Source organism: Pteropus alecto, unplaced genomic scaffold (genome assembly GCF_000325575.1).
Source record: "Pteropus alecto unplaced genomic scaffold, ASM32557v1 scaffold359, whole genome shotgun sequence".
In the NCBI taxonomy this organism is placed as follows: Eukaryota; Metazoa; Chordata; class Mammalia; order Chiroptera; family Pteropodidae; genus Pteropus; species Pteropus alecto.
In genome coordinates this window covers 3,155,319-3,180,328 of record NW_006443119.1, presented here as the reverse complement: position 1 = coordinate 3,180,328, position 25,010 = coordinate 3,155,319, and the positions used below count along the sequence as shown (strand labels likewise).

At 42.1% G+C, this 25,010-nt stretch overlaps 1 protein-coding gene and 2 pseudogenes across 1 annotated transcript; 2 read left to right on the top strand and 1 right to left on the bottom strand.

Annotated features, from left to right (window-relative positions):
* Positions 1–2,090: 2,090 nt before the first annotated feature.
* SLAMF7 (SLAM family member 7) lies at positions 2,091–16,572 on the top strand. Its single transcript, XM_006922884.3, has 7 exons — positions 2,091–2,213; positions 9,307–9,630; positions 12,300–12,572; positions 12,788–12,904; positions 13,834–13,937; positions 15,261–15,324; positions 16,130–16,572. Exons 1-7 carry the CDS (start codon positions 2,159–2,161, stop codon positions 16,174–16,176), a joined length of 984 nt encoding a protein of 327 aa, XP_006922946.1. The 5' UTR covers positions 2,091–2,158; the 3' UTR covers positions 16,177–16,572.
* LOC102880194 lies at positions 10,536–11,180 on the bottom strand (annotated as a pseudogene).
* Positions 16,573–17,298: 726 nt separating the features above from the next.
* LOC102879952 lies at positions 17,299–18,770 on the top strand (annotated as a pseudogene).
* Positions 18,771–25,010: the final 6,240 nt, after the last annotated feature.

Genomic DNA, 25,010 nt, shown 5'->3' with positions numbered 1-25,010 from the left:
AAGGAGGCAAGAATGTACAATGTGGTAAAGACAGTCTCTTCAATAAATGGTTTTGGAAAAATTGTACATATACACGCAAAAAAGAAGAAGAAGCTGGACTACCTTCTTACATCGTATACAAGAATAGACTCAAAATGGATTAAAGACTTAAATGTAAGACCTGAAACCGTAAAACTTCTAGAAATAAAAATAGGCAGGAACCTCTCTGATATTACTCCTCGGCCAGGGAAATTAAAGAAAAAATAAATGGGACTTCGCCAAAGTAAAAAGTTTTTGTACAGCAAAGGAAACCATCAACAAAACAAAAAGACAACCGACTCTTTGGGAGAAGATATTTGCTAATGATACATCTGATAAGGGGTTAACATACAAAATATATAAAGAACTTATACAACTCAACAACAACAACAAAAAACAAACAAACAATCTAATTAAAAAATGGGCAGAAGACCTGAATAGATACTTCTCCAAAGAGGAAATACAGGTGGGTAAGGCACATGTGAAAAGAAGCTCGTGGGTCGCTAACCATCAGAGAAATGCAAATTAAAACCACAATGAGATATCACCTCGCACCCGTCAGAATGGCTATCATCAATTAATCAAAAAACAAGTGTGGATATACCTTTTGACCCAGCAATTGCACTTCTGGGTATTTATCCAAAGAAAACCAAAACAATAATTCATAAAGATCTATGCACCCCAATATTCACGGCAGCACAATTTACAATAGCCAAGATATGGAAGCGACCTAAATGCCCATCAACAGGTGATTGGATAAAGAAGTTGTGGTTTATATATACAATGGAACATTACTTAGACATTAAAAAAAATGAAATCCTATTATTTGCAATGACGTGGATGGACCTAGAGGTTATTATGCTGAGTGAAATAAGTCAGGCAGAGAAAGATAAATACCATATGATTCCACTTATTTGTGACATCTAAGGAACAAAAAGAACAAACTAATTGAAAGCAGACTCATAATATAGTGGACAATTTCGTGATGGATGCGGGGGGTATTGGGGGCTTCGGGGAATGATGCGAAGGGATAAAGAAGTACAAATTAGTAGTTGATAGGCCATGGAAAAGGGGAACACAGCATAAGGAATGCAATTAGCATTAATATAATGGCTAGGTGAAGGGTCATGGAGGGAGGGAGTAATTGGGGGGATCATTTTATGAACTATATTGGTGTCTAACCAGTGTACTGTATACTTGAAAGTAATTTAAATAAATAAATTTTAAAAAGTAAACTTTAATCTAAACTTCGCACCTTAAATCGAAATTAACTCAAAATAGATCAGAGATTTAAACATAAAACATAAAACCATAAAACTTTCAGGAAAAAAACTGTGGGACTCAGGACTAGGTGAAAGGTGTTTAAACATGACACCAAAACATGATTTATAAAAGAAAAAAAATTAATAAATTGGACTTCACCCAAATTTAAAATTTTTTGCTCTGCAGAAAACCTATTAATAAGATATAAAGACAAGCCACAGAGTAGAAGAAACCTTTGCAAACCACTTATATGACAATGGACTGTATCTAGAATATATAAAAACTCTTAAAACTCAGCAGTAACTAAATAAAGAATCTGGTTATTAAATGGGCAGAAGACATGAACAGACATTTCATGAGGATATGTAGATGGCAAATTAGCACATGAAAATATGTTCAACATCATTAGCTTTTAGGAAAATGCAAATTAAAACCACAATAAGATATCACTACATATCTATTAAAACAGCTAGAATTAAAAATAGTGACAACATTAAATGCTAATGAGGATTCAAAGGAATTGGATCTCTCATAAATTGCTAAGGAGAATGTAAAATGTTACAGCCATAATCATGTCTAATTTCCTCTATCCTTATCAGTGGCTAGTATCTAAGTAGTGTAAATAAGAGAGAGAAAAATGAATTGAATCCCAAAGATGATGGAAACATCATGTTATAGATAAGGAATCACATTCTAGATAATAACTTGGCAGTTTCTTTAAAAAAAAAAAAACCCTGAACATTAATTTACCGCATGACTCATTCTCACTTGTTAGTCTCATGATCCCTTCTACTTCTTCAAACCCAGTTATGGAAGAAACGTGAGCAGTACAAGAAGGAAGTGGGTTCAATTTAGTGACTGACATCCAGAGAACAATATGCCTGGTTCCCCAGCTTGCTTCATTCTCATCTTTCTCCTCTGCCAGCTCACAGGTGAGTCCAGTCCTGCTCTTCTGACTGCCTTCCCCACCATGAGGTATAGCTCCAGGTCCTGGATTCACTCTGGGGCTCTGGCTCAACTCTGGAGGCTCCGCTCCCTTGTCTAATACTGCCTTTTTACATCCTGTGGTCTCTGAATCACAGAGGGCAGAAAGAGATTGGAAAGAGAAGAGAGGAATGACTCTGGGGACTAATGGTTCTTCTGACTGTCCTAAGAAAGGAAAGCCTGAAAGATGTGTTGGGTATCAGGAAGACCTGTGTTCTAATGCAGATTCTGCCACAAATTAGATGAAGAATGTTATTTTCCCTAAACCTTAGCCCTCTCTCCCTTCGAGGGTAAATTTAAAAGCAAAATGAGATGGTACAAGTATATGTTTATTTTTTCATAAATATATATCAAAATGTTTCATTCAAATATATTTATAACATACTTATATATTTATATTTAGAAATATATTTTAAATGATTATGCATAACAATTATATTGATGAAAGGAAACATTTGAATTTCATCTCTTAACCTAAGCAATCCAATCAGTCTCTACATAGAAAACCAACTCATATTGTAGGCACTTTATGTTTAATGGCATGAGTGACTAGGGGATTTTTTCACCTGTCACAGGTATTGTAGTCTTTGAAACTTTTACTATCTTCAGGGCTCCCAAAAAGGATCAGGAGCTCCATAAGTTGAGAATATATCTCTGGTCATCAAACTTGTGGGGTACTTCTATGAGGTCTCCCTCTGAGGATTTGGCATAGCTTGTTTATTTATATGTGTCCTAGGACTGCCTAAAGTGATCTGCCCAAGACCATGCAGTCAGTCAGCACTCCCAGTCCTTTCTTTCCCAACACCTGGCCTCACCAAGTGTTCAGCATCGGCAGACTCTCACTCTTGTTGAGTACGTTAGAAGTTTTCAGTTTTAGGAAGCACTGGTTTCAAGCATATGGTCCTAAAATAGGCTCTCACTTTGAAAACCATTTCTCTAAACGGAAATGACAATTAGAAGTGGAATTTGGGGAAGGTGAGGTGGGGGAGGACATGGCAGATGTTCACCCAAAACATGTGGGCAGCAGGGTACAAGTGTGTGCCATGCTCCCAAAGGCTGAAAGGAGTCCGAGATTGTTCTAGAGCCTCCAGTGGGCAGGACCATGGAAGCAGTGTAGGCCCTGGACAAGGATTCCTGGGTTTCACTTAGTAGCTATATTCTGTGGGTAAGTTATGCAGTCTCTGAACTGTGTTCTTCACATAACAGAAAATGAAACCTAACTTGCAGAATTATTGTGGTGCTTTAAATAAAATATCAATAGCAAAATAATTATAATAATAATCACCATTTGTTAAGCTCCTCTTACTTCCAAGGCGTTTTTCATACAATCTCCTCACAAATCTATAAGATAGATATCCCTGATTTACAGATGATGAAACTTAAGCTCAGAGAGGTCAAGTGTCTTGGGTAAGACTATACAGCTAATAAAAGGGAGAGCAGGGATTGAGTTCCCAAAGTTGGTGCTGTTTTCATCACACCAATCTGCGTAATACTATAGCTGGCTCCAGAGAAGTGCTCAGTAAATGCATATTTGAGCTGACTTTTCCTAGGAAAGCTAGTTGTGATTTCTTCCCCCTTCAGGTATACAAGGCCAAGGTAGGGACTGGAAACGCCCAAGAAGAGCAGGTAAATCCGTTTCCAGAATGTAAATGCACCCACAGGGATACAACCTGGCCAAGTTCAGAGGGACTAAGACACAGCTGTGCAGCCTCAGTATTCTCAGCTGGAAAATGGGCACCATGACTGGTCCCCCTCACAGATTTTGTAATGAATAAATGATACAGGAGTGTTGAGGAGACAAGTAACAAAAGGAAAACAGAAAAAGTAGGTGACCAGAAGAGACAAGAAAAAGCGGGCAGGAGATGAGTGAAGGGCAAGTAGGGAGCTTGAATGTGAACTTTGCAGGTTAGAGTTGGAGGGGTGGCAAAGGTATAAAGTGAATTGGAAGATTTGAAAGATGCTCCATATAAAGATGCTCCATATAAAGATGCTCCATATACAGATGGTCCTCTACTTACAATGGCTCAACGTGTTGTTTTTCGAAGTTACGATGGTGTGCATCAATAGAAACTGTACTTCAAATTTTGAATTTTGGTTCTTTCCCGGGCTAGTGATACTTAGTATGATACTCTCTCATGATGCTGGGCAGTGGCAGCGAGCCGCAGCTACCAGTCAGCCATGCTATCCGGAGGGTCAAGGACAGATACTGTACTTACTGTATTGCCAGCAATTGTACTTACTGTATTGCCAGCATTTTTTGGATATTGCATTTTGTGTTTTTGTATCCCATCAATTCTAAAAAACACCCACCTGTGTCCTGCTTCTGGTGAGAAGAAGATGAGAAAGGCAATTATTCTTGAGATGAAATATCTTGAGATGGAACTCAAGCTATTTGCCCAACTGTAGGCTAATGTAAGTGTTCTGAGCACATTTGAGGTAGGCAAGGCTAAGCACTGATGTTCAGTAGTTAAATCAGTGCCATGTACAGATGCTCATCAACTTGTGTGATAGGATTATGTTCTGATAAACCCACCATAAGTTTTGGCACTGATTTAAAATGATTTTTCCAAGGAGGGGGGAGGTAGACCGGGTAAAGGGGGTCAAATATAGGAGAGTAGGGGGAAGGTGAAGTGGGTAAAGGGGATCAAATATATGGTAGCTGAAGGAAACTGGACTTTGGGTAGTAAACACACAATAGAATATACAGATGTCAAATTATAATGTACACCTGAAAATTATGTAAGTGTAATTTTCCCCAATCTTTTAAAAAAATTAAGTAAAAATAGATAGATAGATAGATAGATAGATAGATAGATAGATAGATAGATAGATAAAAAGAATGCTTTTTCCAGGGTACATTTGTTAAGAAGTTGGGTAAAGAGCAGTAGTTTCCAAAATCTTTTTTTTTTCTTTTTAAAGCAGCAGTTACCTTTTATGAAATGAAATCTTACACAGAAACGAACAAGTAAATGACTCTAATGCATAGAGCTGAAGTCCCCTGATGGAGGGGAGTTCCACAGATTCTGCCCACCACCACTTGCTCTACCCTCCACCTCCTAGTCCTTCCTCTAAGCTTTTCAGAAATACACTGAGGCACTGGCACAGACCTTAAAGATGACAGGAGGCACAGCTTGGGAAAACTTGCCTTAGGAGCCCTGGTTCATAATCTTAGCCTTCCACTGACTTGGGACATGTCGCTGAAAACCTCAAAGCATTGGTCTCCTCATTTGCAAAGTGAGATTGGACTAATTCCTAAGATTCTTCTCAGCTCTGAGATATTCTGGTCCTTGGTTTCCATGAGAAGGGTGCCATGACATGCTGGTGCATTCTGATGGAGGCACCGAGTACTGGGAAAGGTGCTTGGGGACTGGGCTGGCAAGCAGGAGGAGGGCTTTACACCCTCCCCTAGCCTGAAGTTTTTCTCCTTGGGTACCATCCGTTGATATCAGCTGTACTTATGACTCTCCTTCCTCCTATTTGACTCTATTAACTCCTCAACCTTGGGTGAACAGGTTAAGGGGTGGAGGTGATAATCCAGAGTAAAGGGAGGTGGCAAATGGGAGGTGCTGTTGTCCCTTCCTGTTGTAGAAGGCATCTTAAAGCTGACTCTCCTGATACCAAACATATCTCTGTCCTGGCCAGGGAAGAAGGGTCTTCTGCCCCAGCTCCCTTAATCTCCAAAGGCAAGTTGGTGGGGAATGTTTGCTGCAAGAGATATCTCCCTGCATGGTGATCAGACCTACTATTTTGCTATGAAGTAGCCAGTGACTGGTCTATAGGCATTTGGTTCCAGACCACCTTCTGAGAAGCTCACCTTGCCAAAGAGCCATTCAAAAAAGTTTTGGGAAATCTCTGTTTCTCACTTTTAGCCATCCTTGTGAAAAGAAAACTAAAAAAAATAGTAAGCTTTCTCAAGATCTGTTCCTAAAACACTGCTCCCAGCCCTCCCTCCCACCTCCCACCATGTAGCAGGCTGCTCTGTACTTCTCAAAATGCTTTCAAACCTGTATTCACCCTTCATCCTCCCCCAAATCCTGCTAAATAAAGGTTGTTATTTTTCTCTTATGAGCATTGAGAACAGTAAAACTCAAAGTAGTAAATGGTAAGGCAGTAGTGGAAAAAACACAGACCTCTGACACAGAGGAACTAACTAGCTTCTCATATCACTCTGCTACTCCCCAGTTTGGGACCTTGGAAAAGCCACTCAGCATCTTGGAGCCTGTGTCCTCACCTATGTATGGAGCTTAACCTCTATCTCATGGAGTTGCTTTGAGGAGCAAGAAAGATAATGCCCATTGAACTAGATTATGAACTACAGAGTGATTAGCAGTGTTTGTTGCTGGAGTTGTTATTATGGAGGAACTAGAGTGAAACCTAGCTCTCCTGACTCCAAGTTAGGCCAGAGCTCTAAATCTTTCACACCACTCCATGCTGCCTAGGGGGAGAGACCCTCTCTACCCCTCCTTGGGTGAAAACCGAGACCCTCTCACCAGGTCATTTTGAACCTAACACCTATAGACAGTAGCTAATTCACAGCAAAATGGTATGTCCAATTAGCATCCAGGGGAAAAATTTCTTCTCAATCATTTAAAGTGGAAAATAAATTACCAGTGGATATTCAGAGTGTGTGTATGAGAAAGAGTTGGAGACTTCTTCAGGGAAAGGCTTTGAACTAGGCTTTATAGGTTTTGAATACAATTTAGATGAGCAGAGTGAAGGATAAAGCACAAACAAAAGCTTATGAAGTAGAAAGTAAATGGGATCAAGCAAGGGAAGGGAACTGGCTGCTTGTCTGGTGGCAGTAAGTGGGTGGCAGTTCCAGGCTTCTTCTATTTTCACAGCATTGTATGGTCATCCTGGCCTTAGAGCAAAAGTGTTGGGCTTCTCTCAGAAACAATCAACCCAAGTCATGCCATACCCCTGAACTAATTACTATGCCAGACGAAGGTTACCACCTGAGCTGGATGCTTACCAAAACTACCTGGCCACTACAAAATGAGGAAGGGGTGAAAAGCATGCAGAGGAGGCAAGTTACACCATTCACCACACTGATCTTGATGGGATGGTAGTTGAGTCTCATGAAGCCAGATCCTCCCAGGTCTTATAGATAAGTGTTAGTAGCCACTCATTCTCTAGTCATCTGATCCCACAGATCATGTTAAGTTCCCCATTGTATGTTCCCCAAGTACCTGTTACTCCTCCTTTTGTATCACATGTAGTTACTTATTTAATCACAATTTCCCAACCCCATGAGTGCAAGGATCATGACTGTCTTGCTCCCCAGTTAATATCTTTAACATAGCTCCTGAACAATGCCTGGCACAAATATGGAACTAAATAAATTCTTGTTGAAGGAAGGAATGACTGAATGGGAAAAGCGTGACTTACCTATACAGGGTAAAACTCTATAGGGTCAAACCTGCAGGTGGAGAAGCCATCACAGAAAGGGAAGATTCAGTTCATCTTTGGACAGCTGAGAAGTCTCTAGTTTCTGGATCCCTTCTCAGTCAATTGGGAAGAGGAAACAAAACTGGTTGGGACCCACCAACCCTGCTCCCATCCTGAGAACTCACATTTAGAGAGGCATGGAGCTAATTTCTTCTTTCATTACTCCTTTTTCCACTCTGAAAATACAGTTAAGATAGAACGATATATTCCATCGAGGCTCATGTTGGCAATTTGTACTGTGTTATCCTCCAATTTCATTCTAACAAGAACTATAAATTTGGAGGCATTTTCTTATATCACCACACAATTTACATCTTTTGACATTTACTTAAGGATATAACAAAGCATTGTGACGTGAAAAGGATAATTGTAGCTTAAATGTGTGCACACATGCTAAAGCACCAAAGCCACATTTTTGCAATTTTGTCACCTCCCCAACTTAAACATCTCTCCAAAAGCTCATGTGAAGATGAAATTACTCAAAGATGTCCTAAGTCCTGAAATTACACCTGCTTGAAGGCAAAGTGATACTCGGTCTTTATTTGACTGCAAAATATTAATTCCTCCCCTCTCTGTTTTGCAAGTGAACAAATAAATGCATTAACTGACCATCAAAAATTCTAAATAAAACTGATTTTGTCTGTAACATTTACTGGAACTCTTTCGACACTCCTTGAGATGATCAAAGAGAGAATAACCAAAAAACCATCCTGCCTTAGTATTAGGAGAGCAGGGGGTACAGTTTTTTGAAAACTCAGCTTACTTAACAGGTTGATTTGATAAAGGTCTGAGGGATCCAAAGAATACATGCACTGAGTGATAAATTATAGGGAAAAAATGTTTTAAAATGAATCAGCTCCTAAAAGACATTTGCCTGTGGAGAGAAATCAGTACTTTTGGAGATAAAGTTAGCAAAAAAGTTGGTCAGGATCCCAGACCTCTAATCAAGGAACTAGGTCAACATTTGGTAGCATCAGATTTTCTTACTCTGGAGCACTGGGAGATCAGCTTATGCTTGAGGGAAAGATCACTAAAGAACATAAAGGGGAAATCAGAATACTTGAATTCACCCTATCATAAAATAGAAAGATAAATTATCTTCAAACTTCTAAGCTACCATTATAAACTTACATCATACCTCCCAATGTCCTGATCAGTGCTCGAGAACCACTGCCCTTTTATATCATATGTAATATATGTAATATATGTAATATGTCAGGCAGGCTGCTCTGTCCTCTGCATCAAAATCAGCTCCCCAAGAAGCAATGGGAGTAAGGGGTGTCTTAAGAAGAGTTTGGACAGGAACTTTCCCACTTGTCCCCCTGCAGGAATTTGTCAAGGATGGAGCTGTGGTCTACCTCAGAGCTTGGTCTTTTAAGTCAGAGGTCTCTGGGAATGGGGTGGGTTCACCTGCAGTCACCACTTTCAGGAAAGAGTTCTGACCTCAACGCCTTCATGTGAGCGAGCTTCCAAAGGGCTTCCCAGGGTTGGAATGAGAGGATTTGGGGGGACCTTCCCAGAACCCACAGGAGGTGAATAATTGGTGGAAAGGGCAGGAACTCACATTTATTTTATGGTTTTCTCTGTCTGCAGCCTCTGGAGCTCTGAAGGAGCTAACTGGTATCCTTGGTGGGTCTGTGACCTTCCCTCTGACACACTCAGTAAATCAGATTGACAGCATCGTCTGGATGTTTAATACAACTACTCTTGTCACCATACAGCCAAAAATGGCAGACAAACAAGATAATGTCATAGTGATTCAAAATCATAACAAGAAAAGGGTGGACTTTTCACATGGAAACTACTCTCTGAAGCTCAGCAAACTGAATAAGAGTGACTCAGGTGCCTATCGTGTAGAAATATACAGCTCACTCTTCCAGGGTCCCTTCATCCAGGAATATGAGCTGCGTGTCTACGGTGAGTAGAATCAGTTCCAAAGGTGGATGACTGCCTTGGTAAAGTGGTAAACTCTCTAATATTGGAGACGTTCAAGCAAAGGCAGGATAAACACTTGGCAAGAATGTGGAAGAGGGAATTCCTGCATGGATGAAGTAGATATAGCTGACCCCCGAGGTCCTGTCCTACGCAGAGATTCCGTAAGAGGCAGTGTGGAACAGCAGATGGGCAAAATGGGAAGGGGAAATGACACAAGTCAAATGTTGGCTACTCTATTTACTAGTTCATGGCCTTAACCAAGTTACTTAATCTCTCTCGCTCTCGCTCTCGCTCTCTCTCTCTCTCTCTAAATAATTTTTTATTGCTCAGGATATTTGTGTGTGTGTGTGTGTGTGTGTGTGGCATGTGGTTTTTTTTTTTGGTTCCTTTTTTAATAATCATAAATTCAAACTTAGGAAAGCTTACCTTTGTCTTGAAAAATAAAACAAAACAATGAAGCTTTTATACCATCTGCTAAATGGATCTTGTTTTAAGAGAGAAATGGTAGTTATTCTGTAAGAGTAAAATTTATACCATGAATGATGCTGGTCTAAGTCTGGTGGTACTAAAAGGAGATAATAGCATTGTTGACAAAATTATCATCTGCTGGTAGCATTTGCGGAAAGGAAGCCCTTGCAAATTTCTAAACAACAGTAAACTCTGTTAGGAAATTCTAAAATGACTTACAGGCAAAAACGGGAATAAGGTTAGTAAAATGCCTCAACATAGTTTGAATAAAATACTGAATTTGAGCATTACTGGAGCTTGGATATGTAAAGATAAGGTTGTGGCTTGGGTCATATTTACAATGGTCTCAAGTTCAAATAAACTACTGTGACAATACACCACTTCACAGGCCACGTGCTTTTCCAGGGGCTTTCTTTCCTTCAGTAGGTGCTGACAGAAAGTGTGCTCATTTGTTTTCCAACATGGATGCCTAGCTCCAAAGCCAAAACATGAGAAAGGAAGAGAGATGGAATGAATACCTTAAGAATTTCAGCAGGGAAAATACTGCCTTTCTTCATGGCTCCATTTTTCTTCATGTTTAAAGAAACAGAACAGTCAAGGTGTCTGAAGTAGAACTCCTTAGGTGGAATGTTTTCAGGCCTCCCAAACCAGGCAGACACCCAATCTATACTTTTCTTCAAAGCATCAACTTCTTTCTCTTCTTCTACAACTTATTCTGAGAGCCATGGTTCCTGCTGGTGTGCATTTCCACATCAAACATAAGTTGCCCATCTTCTGTGGGGAAAGGCGGCACAGTTAGAACTGCCTCTTGAACTACTTTGTCTCAATTCATGTTGTGCATCCAAAAAGATCTTCTCCATGCCTCCATTGTGGATGGTGGATGAGGAAGGATCGTGTCCCAGCCTCCCATTTTTCCCATTGCCATTATCATTGTCATTGGTGCTATTCATGGGTAGCTCCACTGAGGAACTGTTGAATCCAGCTGGTGGTGGAAAAGGCTGTTCCCCTTCCTTGTAGTTGTTGTTGTGCAGGGGCAGCGGCTGCTCTGCTACATGAGACGACATCGTCAGGCGGCTGCAAGAGCTGTAGCCACAGCTGGACTGTCTCCAGTTCTCTGGCAGCAACCTTACTTAATCTCTTTGAAACTTAGTTTCCATAGCTGTAATGGGGAGGAAAGTGATATACCTATCTTAGAAAGATTATTGGATATAAACATCAATCATACCTCTTCCCTTATAGATTCCAACCAATTGAGAAATAGACACGAGAATCAAAAGGAAGATAAAAATAGTGTTATTTTTTTTCTGGTAAAGCTAGATAGCAGAAATATTTTTTTCCCCAAGTCTAGACATTACAGCCCATTCAAGGAAGATGACCTTATAAAACAAACATTCAACCAGCTATAAGAATAGTTGCCTTACTCACTGAGCTGCAATGTCATGGTCACCAGGACATGGGTCTCTAGATTTGATTGAAGGAGGTAGACTATTCACCTTGATCCAGGGTGTGTCCTCCATATATATATATATATGAAAAGAACAAACGAGATGATTCTGTGAGCAAACTAGCTAGGGGAGAGTAAAAAGGGCAAACCACATTTATCAGCAATTTAATAGCTCAAACCCACAAGTAGAAAAATGTAGATAATAGATGTCAGACTCTCACCATCCCAGCAATGAACCAATTGCTCATCCTCTGAGAGAGATGAGTGCTCACAAGGTAGAGAGGAGGTGGGGACTAGAAGTGTTATTTCTCAAGAAAAGTGAAAGTCTCTTAAAGGAAGCCTAAAGATAAGGGAATAGGGAACCTCTAAAAAAAATTAGCCAATATCTAAAATTAGCCAATATCTAAAATGCATTTAACACAGCACTTGCTATATGGGTATGCTTAGTAAATGGCAGCTGCATACTTGTTGGATTGTTATTATTTTTATTATTATTGTTATAAAGCTGTGGGCAAGCAGAGCCAGATAATTCTCTTTTCCAAATAAGAATGAGAATTCTGCTCTGAATTGCTGCTTATTCTCCATTCTATTGCACTTTGAAGAGATTAGGACCAAGATTTACAAGAATCATTCAGAAAAAGTGAGAGAGAGAGAGAGAGAGAGAGAGAGAGAGAGAGAGAGAGAGAGAGCAAGCTGTGGGCATAGTTTCTAGCTTCAGTTGTTTGTTTCTCTTTTACAGAGCACCTATCAAAGCCCAAAGTTACCATGGGTCTGCAGAACAATAAGAATGGCACCTGTGTGACCAATCTGACATGCTCTGTGGAACAAGGAGGAGAGGATGTGACTTACAGCTGGAAGTCCCTGGGGCAGGCAACCAATGAGTTCCATAATGGCTCCATTTTTCCAATATCCTGGAAGCTGGGGGAAAAGAAAATGACTTTCATCTGCATGGCCAGGAACCCCATTAGCAGCAACTCTTCAAACCCCATCTTTGCCTGGAAGCTCTGTGAAGGTGACTCTCTCTCTTCTTTCTCCAGGAGCCTCTGATCTCAGGACCTATACCTTTTTCAGCTCCTGGTCACCATGTAAATAGCCCTGTGTGAAAACTGGAGACCCCCGGAAACTCACCAGACCTGGAGGAAGGTGGCAGTTGCTTCAAAAGTTGGGTCATTTTCCCTAGCTGACTCTTCTTCCTCCCCTGTGCCTCCGTCTATTCTTTCTTTAAAGGTGCTGCTGGTAAACCAGATTCCATCATGGCCCTGAACTTCCTGTGGCTGTTCTTCCTGCTCAGTGTCCTTGTACTGGTGGCATTTACTTTGATTATGAGGAGAGAAAGAGAAAAAGGTAGAGTATGTACTATTTTTTGTGTTCACCTTCATTTATGAATACTTCTCCCTCATTTATCCAACAAGCATATGTTAACTGTGTGCCAGGCTTGGTGCTAGGCACTAAGGATACAGAAATGAAGAGGCCATAATCTTAGTCCTCAAGGAAAGCATCATTTGTCTCCTCTCCTTAGTTCTGGGGTAGAGAGAGTGCTCGAGTCCTTAACTTCTCTCCTAAGGCCAAGGTCCTTCCAGTTCCTTCTCCAGTGCCCACCTCTTTCCTTCTCCCAGAGGGACTTACTGATGAGGCCATCCTATTGGCACAGGTCCCACCACTGCTGACTCTGCTCTCCTGGCCTGGGAAATAATGAGATTATTTCCTGAGATTCTGTAGACCAGTGCCTTTTATTCAGTCCTTCCAATCCCCATCCCTGCCAGAGACCCCAGACCAGTCTCAGTCCTCTTCATTGGATCAATTCCAGAGACCTCTCTTTACTTCCCCACCTGTCTAGACACATTCCTCCTGGAGAAGCCTGTCTCTGTCTCCATTTCTCTTTATGCTGTACCCCATGCTGTGTCCCTAACCCCTGCTGATTTGTCTTCTCATGTTCCCAATGCTACTGTCCATATAGAGTGCTGGGGAGAAATCTAAACTTTGGTTGGGTATGAACTGCAGATTCCCTTTCCTCTTGAAAGCATTTATGACCTACTCTGCTTTCTCTTTTGGCTGCCCTGGTCCAGAAATTGGGAAGTAGAGTGATGAGGGTAACCAGTTCATCCTAGAACTTTCCTGGGTTTTCCACTGACCATCCCAAGTCCCAGAAAACTCTTTAGTTACAGGGAAACCAGAATGGTTTGTCACCCTGAGTAGGTTGTCAGATGACGTGTTGGGCCAACAGGTGGTGAGTGGAAGGAGGGGCTAGCTCTGATTCTCTGAATTGGTTGCAGAGTCCACTGGAGAAAAGAAGAGAATGGATAATCATCAGGAAGTTCTTAACTACTACCCCTCTTCTGGGGAGACCTCAGAGTATGACACAATTTCTAACCTTAATGTGAGTCCATTCCCATCTCTCCTGGGGCCTAATTCTCTTCTCTGAAGCCTTTCTTCTTTTCTTAAGATTTTCTCATGAATTTGGACAACATGGGAGATGAGGATACATAGCTCTTGAAACCCAATGCACCTGCCCTCCACAATTCACAATAGCCATTGAACAGGCCTGATTCTTTTTGCACAGGACAACAGATAGAGAAATGTGCCTTTGATATGATGTTTGAGTTATGGTGCCGGTTAACTAGCACTAGAATTCTCTAAGGCAACTCAAGAAGTCATTAGGAGAGGACTCAGAGGGCCCATGGTGGCTCTGGGCCCATACTCAAGGCTACCCAAGTGTAGGTCACTAAACTTAAGTGAATGAATACAAGGTTAATGCAAAGGAAACTCTTTGAAAAGAAAAGTATAAAAATAAAGCTTAAAGAAATGCAAGTGACAAGAGATACTTTGGAGACATGAACTATGTAGACAACTTCAAAAGTCCACCCAGAGAAATCATTGTAGCCCATGCTAGACTAGCTCTTTAGAGGTCATACTGCTTTTCCGCATTGGCTCATTTAATGAAGAAATAAGAACACTATGGCGCCTCAAAATTCCAGTTTTACTCCAGCTTTTGGGTCTCCCAATTGGATTGTGTCTTCCTACTCTTACCTATAACTTTTCTAAGAGGAGACATTACGTTTCCTCTTCAAAGCTGTTAGTGTCCTGAGGGCTCTTTCCTTCCTGCAGGGAGACTGCTCTGTGCTCCACTCAGCCTGGCTTCTGTCCAAATTGACCACTTTCTGCTTCCTCTTTTTCTTCTCAAGATATATTCCAGGAGACCACAGGACTGTCCTGGATGTTCAGAAAAAACTTTATCAACCCAGGATATTTTTCTCCAGCCAGGAAGATTTGTTATTGCTATTATTATTGTTTTGTTTCGTTTTGTTTTGTTTTGTCTATCCCATCAGTCATCCTTACTGGTTTGCTCCAAGGGCCCTTTTGACTGATGGAAAGGTTTATTTGCAACATTGGCAATATTATCCTTTAATTAATTTAGAAGGCTCATAGCTCATGGGACTTATATATCTTATATATTTTTTAAATTAATTTCAACACAACACAGTTTTAAGATAGTGCCAATTGTTTCTTGAAAAAAGTTACTAATAATTATAATAACAGCCATGGAAAGAACAATTCCCAATACCCATTTCTGTTCCAGAACCCTCTACCTACCTTGCCAACTCCTCCCATCTCTACTTTCTTTTCTCTGGATTCCAGGTGTCTCTTTGGCCTTGTCTATGTGACCTAGCGGGTGGATGATGATTTTTTTTTTTTTAAATAGAAAACTATTCCAGAGGAAAATTCAGCAAAGATGCTTTATTCCACGGTACAAATACCCCCCAAAGGTAAGAAGCATTAGAGCTGAGCTTCACTTTAGTTGTCTCATTACTTTTCCTAATTCAAGCTTATCTTAAAATTTCTTTGGCCCCAGGGATCTCATGTTCCTCGGCCTGGTATTAAAAGATCCTCAGGATGTCTCCATTCCCTTTGCTTAGGATTACACAAGAATATAGAGAATACAAGAGAATTGTGTCTTAGGAGTCAAATGGGAACAGAGTAGGAGAGAGGCTCTAGGTAGGGATGATAGGAAAAATCATCAGAATCCTAACTGAGGCCATGAATAGAGAAAAGGCCATGGTGAGGCTGTGCTTGGAGAGAAGGGATGGTTGTGAAGGAGACTCCAGCTTGCTCTGAGCCACCAGTAAACGAGATTTCCTTTTCTTTTCTGTGGTCTAGCTATGTTACGTCTGGTTTGCACACTTTCCCAAGACTAACTACTAAGGTTGTAAGATTTAAAGTTTATTCCTTCACAGATCATACTTGGCAGAAACCTCCTGTCTCCCCTCCCAACCAAATCAGAAAAGATGAGGATTGGTAAAGCAATTTGCCTAGTAATAAGAAAGGTTGGTTCTGTTGGGTTATTGAAAGGAAAGCTCAGCTCATTAAACATTCGACATGATAAATGTGGGTTAACCTTAAGGAATAGTTTTCCTAAAGTCAGAATGATTAAATCAGTGGCAGCAAGCACAGCAGGAGGCTTGGATTGAGTAACCTTGGCAATAAAGAGTGTCTGGGATTAAGGGGTCAGTTGTGGGGGATCCAGAGCCCTGCCTACCTTCAGTGCTCTGTGTTCTTATGTCTGCTCAACAGGTGGAAACACCCTACCCACTGCCCACATCATCAGACACACACCTTGACTATTTGTGTATGCGAATGCCATCTGAACAGCAGTGTGTTCCCTCCTGTCTCACCCCAAAGAAAATAGTCTCAAGAATTCACTGACATGACCAGAAATATCAAGGAAGAATGAAGAACATCGACTTCCTTCCAAAATAACTATCTTTTATGCTCCTTCAGATATGAGTTCCTAATGCTACTCACTGCTGAGAAATCTCCTCAAACCCAGGATATGTGACTGTGTCATCCTGGAAATGTGACTGTAAATTTATCGACCAACCCCAAGCAAGGGGCTTATAAGTGTCTCTGTTGAAATGTAAGTGCAGTGTCACACAAATGAATGATGTTCCATCCCAGGGCTTGGAAGTCAGGAATATATGAAGGGTCTAGTTGTCAAGAGGGCAAAAATGTAGGAACAGCAGGTATTCCCAGCAGAAGCAGGTAAAGCAGCCAGAAATGGCTTTATACTCATTAACTACATGCCTGGCCTACACTGAGTTTGGTCAGTCATGCTCTCTGATGCCTTAAAATTGGCCCCTTATGAACTACTTCCATAGGCAGTCACAGCAGGCCTGACCACAGATTCCTAACACTCAGGGAGTCAGGCATGGATCTACAGGACTTGAGATTCAAAGTACACAAGGATGGAGAAGCCAGGTCAAAGATTGGATTTGGATGGATGGAAACTGAGAAGTGTGCCTGACCCAAAGACAAGGACCACTGCCACAGTTTCATTTACACTCTTGTGCTGCAAGTGAGAAGCCCAGGCCTTGGGCCTGTATAGGAGTCCATCTCAATGGAGAAACTGAGCCTGAAGACACATTTCAAATTTATGACAAAAGATTGGAGTCAGGGTGTGGTCACTTGCAAACCTTTAAAGTCACTTAATACACTCAACCAATATTTGTTGAGAATCTCTGCTAGATCAGTCTGGAAAATAACTCAGATGTCATTCCTGTCCCCATGGACTTTTCCTTCTTTTTAAAATGAAATTAAAAACCTGAGGATGAAAAGAGTTGCTTTCAGTATGTTCCTGGACACATATCTTGAATGGAAATATTAGAAACAGATATGATGTCCCAGGTCTGGGGGCATGAAGTGTCAAATGACAAAATGAAAACAATTTAATTTGATGTCCTCTATTCATGGAAAAACAATCCATGGACTGGGGGAACACAGTGCCTCATAAGCAGTAGAGCCCTCTACCAGAGTGATTTGGGGCAAGAGTGAGTTTTATAGAGCATTAAAAAAGAGAACAGGGAAATAGGGCAGGATTGGCTAAGAGGTTGGGGATTTTTCATAATGCCAGCAGGGCCAGTTTTCTAGGTCAAGGTGAGCTAGTTAGAGCCCAGTTAGAGGACTGTGATTGGTGTGTGTGAGGTTTCCTTAACAGTTATTTCCTGTATCTGCAGGCTGACTTAGGTTTATATTTGTGACATGGGTCGGGCCACTAGGGTGGCCTCCATTTTGTAGGTCCTGATATATCAATTAACTTTTTCAGAAGTAAGGGGCAGAGCTCATGGTTCCAGTGCGGGGAGAAAGAGGAAGCAGGGAGCCAGGCGGTTGGGTGGAGACCCACCGTGGCTACTGCCACCACCACCACCACCACTGCTGCTGTGCTCATGGCTTGGGAGAGGAGGGTGAGGCCCGGGCACGAGCCACCAGTGGCACCTCTACAGGAGGACTGGTGGTGGGAAGGTGATGGTGAATATAAATAAACTCATCATCAAAAGCATCATCCAATATCTGCTGGAAGTGAGAGAGTACAAGCCTGGTAAGAATGTCCAACTACAGGAGAATGAAATCAGAGGATTGTGCTTAAAGTCCCCAAAGCTTTTTCAGTCAGCCTATCCTACTAGAACTTGAAGCGTCACTCAAAATGTGTGCTGATATCCATGGACAATACTATGATTTGCTTCGACTTTTTGAGTACAGTGGTTTACCACCTGAAAGCAACTACCTGTTTCTTGGGGACTATGTGGACAGGGGAAGCAGTCATTGGAGATTATCTGACTGTTACTGTCATAGAAAATGAAATATCTGAGAATTTTTTTCTCCTCAGAGGAAAACATAAATGTGCAAGCTTCAATAGAATTTATGGAGTGTATGATAAATGTAAAAGAAGATATAACATTGAATTATAGCAGCCATTGTAGATGAGAAAATATTTTGCTGTCATGGGGTTTATCACCAGATCGTCAATCTATGGAACAGATTCAGCAAATTATATGACCAATTGATGTACTGGTTAAGGTCTTCTTTGCAATCTTTTGTGGTCTGTCAGATAAAGATGTCTTAGGCTGGGGTGAAAATGAGAGAGAAGTGTCCTTCACATTTGGTGCATAGTGGTTGCAAAATTTCTCCATAAGCATGATTTGGATCTAAAAGTAGAGGCCATCAGGAGGTTGAAGATGGATATAAATTTTTTGTGAATAGGCAATTGGTCACTCTGTTTTCTGTACCCAATTATTGTGGAGAGTTTGACATGATGAATGTGGACAAATCGATAATGTGTTCTTTTCGGATTTTAAAGGCTGCAAAGCAAAAGAAGCCAAATGCCACAAGACCTGTAACACCTCCAAAGGGTATGATCACAAAGAAAGCAAAGAAATAGATGTAATTTTGACATTGTCTAGTTGAGACTTATAGTATATAATTTTTATTTTTAAAAACTGTAATGTATATATGGTACATGATGCTTAGGGAAGGGATAGTTTATTAAAAATGTACTTCTGAAGAGGAGCAGAGTTTGCCACCCCAAAATATACCTCTTTGGGATATTGATTATTTTAAGCTATTTATGTTTGAGGCCCAGAAGGCTCAGGAAGAAGCTTTGACCTTTCCATTAAGCCTAAAAGAATTTAATATAGAAGGTATAACGCAGGATCCCCGGCCTGGAACTTGCACCTGGGTTTGGATATTCTGGAAAAACCACCAGGGTGAGAAATGCCACTTATTACTCATCAGGCAGGGAAGCTTTAACAGCAGCAGGTCAGAGCTGCAGGAAGAAAAACTGCTGCTGACCAAGTACAAGCAGAGTGTTTTATGTCCACAGGCAGAGAAAGGGGTTATCTCATTGGGAGAGCAGCCGCCTTCTCAGACAGATGAGAGCAAGGTGTGCTGCTTGGTTACAGGAACAGATATCGCCCATGAATTAATGTAAAGGTGAGGCAAGAGAATTAAAAATGTTAATCAAGACATAATCAGAGACTGCAATATGCTGATCAGCCCTGCAGCCAGGCCAGGACCACACTTGCAGAACAGAGGAAGATTTCTACTGAGATTACTAATAACCTATTCTCTGTACCTGTGAAGGGGAAACAGCAACCAACAGAGTCATTCCCCATGACTAAAATCATGGGGAACCTGTGGGTTAAAGGCTGGGAACTGCCAGCAGGTCTTTCACTCTACATATTCTTACCTTTTCATGCTACATACTCTTCCCCTTCCTCATTGTATGTCTGTATCAAAGGAAATGGATTAACAAAGTCTTTTAAACTATAACTCATAGGAACTAATGAATGACACGTAAAGTGAATTCCCTGAACACTCAGCCCCCTACTCACTATCTTTCCACATCCCTCTCACTGTCCCTCTCACTGTCCCTCTCACTCTCTTAACTTTGGTGTGTGTGTTGAACTCTTTCTACACTCTCTGCCAAAGGACCTTCTTCTTCTCTTGATGTAGGGCTTAGTCTCCCTCCACCCCACTAACTTGGGGACATTTTTTCCTGTCCTCCATCAAAACCAGACAGAACAATGCCATGACTGACATCAGGACCTGATATAATGATCAGCTGTCTCTTACCCTAGCCCTGACCAATTAGTAACACCCACAATCCCAACTCTCTTAGTTTGCATGACTACTGATTTTTCCCTATATAATCTGTACTCCCGAGACACCCAGGGAGCCAGACCTTTGAGCAATAACTTGCCTGTGTCTCCAAATCTTGCAATTCTCTAACAAAACTTTCTCTGCTGCAAAACTTGCCAGTATATTTTCTTTGGCTTAGATGCCCTCAGGAAGATGGGCTCCTTTTTTCACCCTGATAACAGTAGAAATCTTACTTTGTTTTGCAGATTTCCTTCAGGCCTGCTGTAGGGCTGATCAGCCTGTTGCAGTCTCTGACTATAGCTTGATTTAATATTTTAGTTCTCTTGCCCCCTCCCCACATTACTTTGTCCTCTGTTCTTATGCATCTAGGGTAACATATCTTTGAAATGTCAAAGTAATTTTCTTTTTCAGACCACTTAAAGGCACCACCACTGGCACCAGAGCACAAAAACATGAAACTCTTCATTGTTACCTTGTTGCCCACATACTGCTATGTCTAGGAGGGCCTTACCCACTGTAGTGTGGAAACCAGACTCCTCGCTTACCTTTGTGTGGGAACTGGACCTTGCATTTGGGTAGGCAATGCTACATACTCACCTCCCACTTCACTGGACTCTCCTCCCTTCCCCGCCAATTTACCTGCCAGAAATATTCCCACCAAAAGAGCTGGCCTCATGCCCCATATAAGTTTCAGGTGTCCTCGCATCTTCGGCTCAGCCCAGCTGTCACTCTGCTACAATAAATCTTGCTTAACCCCTTTGGCCTGTGCGTTCCTCCTTCAGTCAACGTAACATCTGGTGCCGAAAACCCAGGAGGGTTTGGTGCAGGTTCAGTGGCCACTCCTCTGAGCCCCAAGGTTGTTGGTTTGCAACCTGCAGCTAGCCCAGGTAGGAACCTCAGGATCCTACCTTTTCCTCAGGCTCTAAAGAGGATTAACTCTAACCTCCCAAATCCTTCCCAAACCCAGCCAGGGAAGCAGCCGTACCGGGCGGAAGCTTCATCTTTTCATTGCTGAGCTGCCACTCCACATCAGTCACTTAATTTTCGGGTGAGAGGTTACCCACCTCCTCGGGTCTTCTGTCTCTCTCATCCTCTGACAAATCCTAGCACTAGGTCAGAAGAGCCACTTTCTCCCTTGTGGTTTGCTACTCACCCTCATTTTCTCTGATGTTCTCACCTTCTTCATCATGGGGAACACACCCTCTACACCCTTCAAAATCACCCTCCTTGGCTGCCTTTTAAGGAACCTAGACTATCTCAGCCTAAAGGGTGATATCAGACCTAAGCATCTCATTTTCTATTGTAACACTGCTTGGCCACAATATAAATTAAATAATGGATCTCAATGGCCTGAGAATGGCACCTTTGATTATAACACATTAGCAGACCTTGACTACTTCTGTCACCACAATGGAAAGTGGTCTGAAGTTCCCTATGTCCAAACCTTCTTTACTCTATGCTCCAGACCCTCTCTCTGTAAACCCTGCTCTACTTATCAGATTTTATTTCTTCACTCCAAAAAGTCTACTTCCCTTGACTCTGAAACTGACAATTCCTCTTTTGATCCCACTGACCACAGACCACCCCCCCCAGGACCTCACCCCCATATGCCCCTCCCAGATGACTCCCCCACTCTTCCTCCCCTCAACCCTTCAGCTCACAACTCCCCCACTCTGTCCCCTCTTAACCCTTCAGCTCACAACTCCACTACTCCTTCCTCCTTTAACCCCTCAGCTCCCAATGAGTTCAGCTCAGATCTCTCAGAACCCTCTTTCTTGCCCTCTCACACACTGTTCTCAGACGTCCCCTGGAGCCTGCTACTATTTTCCCTTTAAAGGAAGTTTCAGGAGTCGGCGCTATAGTCCGCATTCATGTCCCCTTCTCTCTGGCTGATCTCTCTCAAATTGAGAAAAAGTTGGGGTCCTTCTCCACTGACCCCACCACTTATATCAAGGAATTTGAATACCTGACTCAATCCTATGATCTTACCTGGCATGACCTCTACATAATCCTTTCCTCCACCCTTTCCCCTGAAGAAAAGGAGAGAGTCCGGCTAGCCACTCAGGGTCAGGCTGATATCCTCCACCAGCAAGATAATCAACAGCCAGTGGGAGCAGTAGCCATCCGAATCCCAACTAGAACTATCAGATAGATTCACCAGAACCATATAGTAATTTGCCTCATAGCAGGGCTTCAAAAAGCAGTACACAAGGCAATTAACTATGAAAAACTCAAAGAGATCAGCCAACGTCCAGACAAAACTCCTGCCTTTTTTCTCTCGCCTAACAGAGGCTTTCCAAAAATACACTAAACTAGACCCTTCCTCTGAGGAAGGCCTCCTCTTCCTACATACTCATTTCATTTCTCAATTGGCCTCTGACATTAGATGTAAATTACAAAGGCTGGAGGATAGCCCTCAAACCCCACAAAGGGACCATTTAAATGCTGCCTTTAAAATTTTCTATAATAGAGATGAGGAAACAAAAAAATGAACAACTTAAAAGCGATCAGGCCAAATGCCAGATGCTAGTAGCAGCTATCCAGGGCTCCCACAGAAATAAGCAAACCCCTAAAGTGCAGAACCCTCAAGGCTCCTCTGGGCCCCTGCTTTAAATGTGCCAAGGAGGGACACTGGGCCAAAAGTCGCCCTAATCCAGGCCCTTGTCTACAATGTGGCAATAAAGGTCACTGGAAAGTCGACTGTGACCTACCCCCTCAAAGGAAGGTCACATCTCTTCCCTCCAAAAAGTTGGAACAACTGGACCTCAGCCTGCCCAGCCTTCTAGGCCTTGCCACTGAAGACTGAGGGTGCCCGGGCCCCACAGGCCCCACAGGCCCCACACCTATCACTCTTTCAGTAACTCTGCTAGTAGCAGGTAAACCAATCACCTTTCTTATTGATACGGGGACCACTTACTCTGCCTTACCTGAATTTACAGGTCCTATCTGCCCCTCTCAATTCTCCATTGTGGAGGTTGATGGTCTAATCTCCAAGCCTTTAGCCACACCCTCCTTAAATTGTCTCTTACTTGGAACACCTTTCAGTCACTCAGTTCCTAGTCCTTCCTAAATGCCCAATCCCAATCCTTGGTGGAGATGTTTTACCAAAATTCAGAGCTTCTCTTACGCTGTTCTCTCCCCTCTCTAATTCAGATACATCCCTCCTTCTCCTTCTCACTAAACCTGAACCAGATAAATTCTCCCACTCAACCTCTCTAGTCACGCCCAAGGTTTGGGGTATCTCTCTACCCCTTCTATAGCGCAACACCATTCTCCTATCCACATAAAACGAAAAGATCTTTCAATATGCCCCTGTCAACCCCAAATAACCCTTATCTTCAGAAAGCAGACAAGGCCTCCAACCCATTACACAACACCTTCTATCCCAAAATTTCCTGAGACCCATGCACTCTCCGTTGAACACCCCAATCCTGCCTGTAAAGAAGCCAAATGGCTCATATCTCTTAGTCCAGGACCTCTGCATCATAAACCAGGCAGTTCTCCCACCCCATCTGGTAGTACCCAACCCCTAGACCTTCCTACCCCTTAATACCCCAGACACTTCCCATTTCATTGTAATTGACCCAAAAGATGCATTCCTCATCATTCCTCTACACGCAGACTCCCAAAATCTCTTTGCTTTTACCTGGACAGACCCTGTCACCCATTAGTCCCAACAACTTACCTGGCCTGTCCTTCCCCAAGGTTTCTGGGATAGTCCCCACTTCTTTGGACAAGCCTTAGCATCAGATCTAGCAAAACTAGATCTCCATCCCAGCACTCGTCTCCAATATGTAGATGATCTCCTTCTTTGTAGCCCATCTTATTCTCTCTCATGAACACACAGCTAGTCTCCTAAATCATTTGGCTAAAAACGGATATTGAGTCTCTCCCAAGAAGGCCCAGCTTTATTCCCCTCAAGTTATTTATCTCGGTCCCTCTATTACCCCACAACATCGTGCCATTACTTTAGACAAAAAGACCTCATCATCTTCCTCTCACCTCTCACCTCAAAACAAGAGCTTCTATCTTTCCTCAGTTTAGCAGTGTTTCTCTGGGTCCCTAACTTCAGCATTCTAGCCCGTGATCCCACTATTAATATTAGCCCTTACTCCTGGAAGTTACAGCAGGCCTTTATATCACCCCCAGCTCTTTCCATTCCCAACCTCTCCAAACCATTTACACTTTACACTACGGAAAAGGAAGGAATGGCGCTTGGACTCTTAGGACAAGTCCAAGGACTCGACACTCAGGTAACGGCCTATCTAGCAAAACAATTAGATACTGCAGTCAGGGGTTGGCCGGACTGCTAAGAGCCCTGGCAGCAGCCACTCTTCTAACTCTTGAAAGTCAGAAATTCACATTCAGACAGCCCATCATGGTTTATTCTTCACATAATATCTCTGACATCATAATACACAAAGCTATCCAAAATATCCCTCCCTCCAGAATACAAACTTTTCACATAATCTTTATTGAATCTCCCCATGTTACCCTAGCTAAATGCCCTCCACTCAATCCCACCACTCTTTTACCCATCCCCAGCAAAGATACTTCACACTCCTGAATAGAAATCCTCAACCTTAAGACTCCATATTTCCCAAGTATAACAGACTCCTCTTTATCCAATGTCTCACATACTTGGTTTATTGATGATAGTTCTTTCTCCCAGGACTAGAAAAGGTTGGCAGGCTATGCAATAGTCTCTCTCACAGACGTCATAGAATCTAGTCCTGTTCCTGTAGAAACTATCTCTCAAAAGGCAGAATTAATTGCCCTCACCAGAGTGTTAACCTTAGCATCTGGACAATAGGTTAACATCTATACAGATTCCAAATAAGCCTTCTATATTCTCCACTCACATGCCTTAACTTGGGGAGAAAGAGGATGTCTCACTACAAAAGACTCTCTTATTACCAATGTCCTCTTAATTCTTTAACTTCTTCAGGCTGCTCATCTTCCCAAGGCAGCAGGAGTAGTTCACTATAAGGGGCACCAGGCAGGAAATGACCTCATCATA

Excerpts from the sequence above, each read along its gene's own strand:
- SLAMF7 (XM_006922884.3), top strand. The coding sequence starts at position 2,159 with ATGCCTGGTTCCCCAGCTTGCTTCATTCTCATCTTTCTCCTCTGCCAG. Across the intron at positions 13,938-15,260 it reads ACACAATTTCTAACCTTAAT|AAAACTATTCCAGAGGAAAA; the intron begins GTGAGTCCATTC and ends TTTTTTAAATAG. Across the intron at positions 15,325-16,129 it reads GGTACAAATACCCCCCAAAG|GTGGAAACACCCTACCCACT; the intron begins GTAAGAAGCATT and ends TCTGCTCAACAG.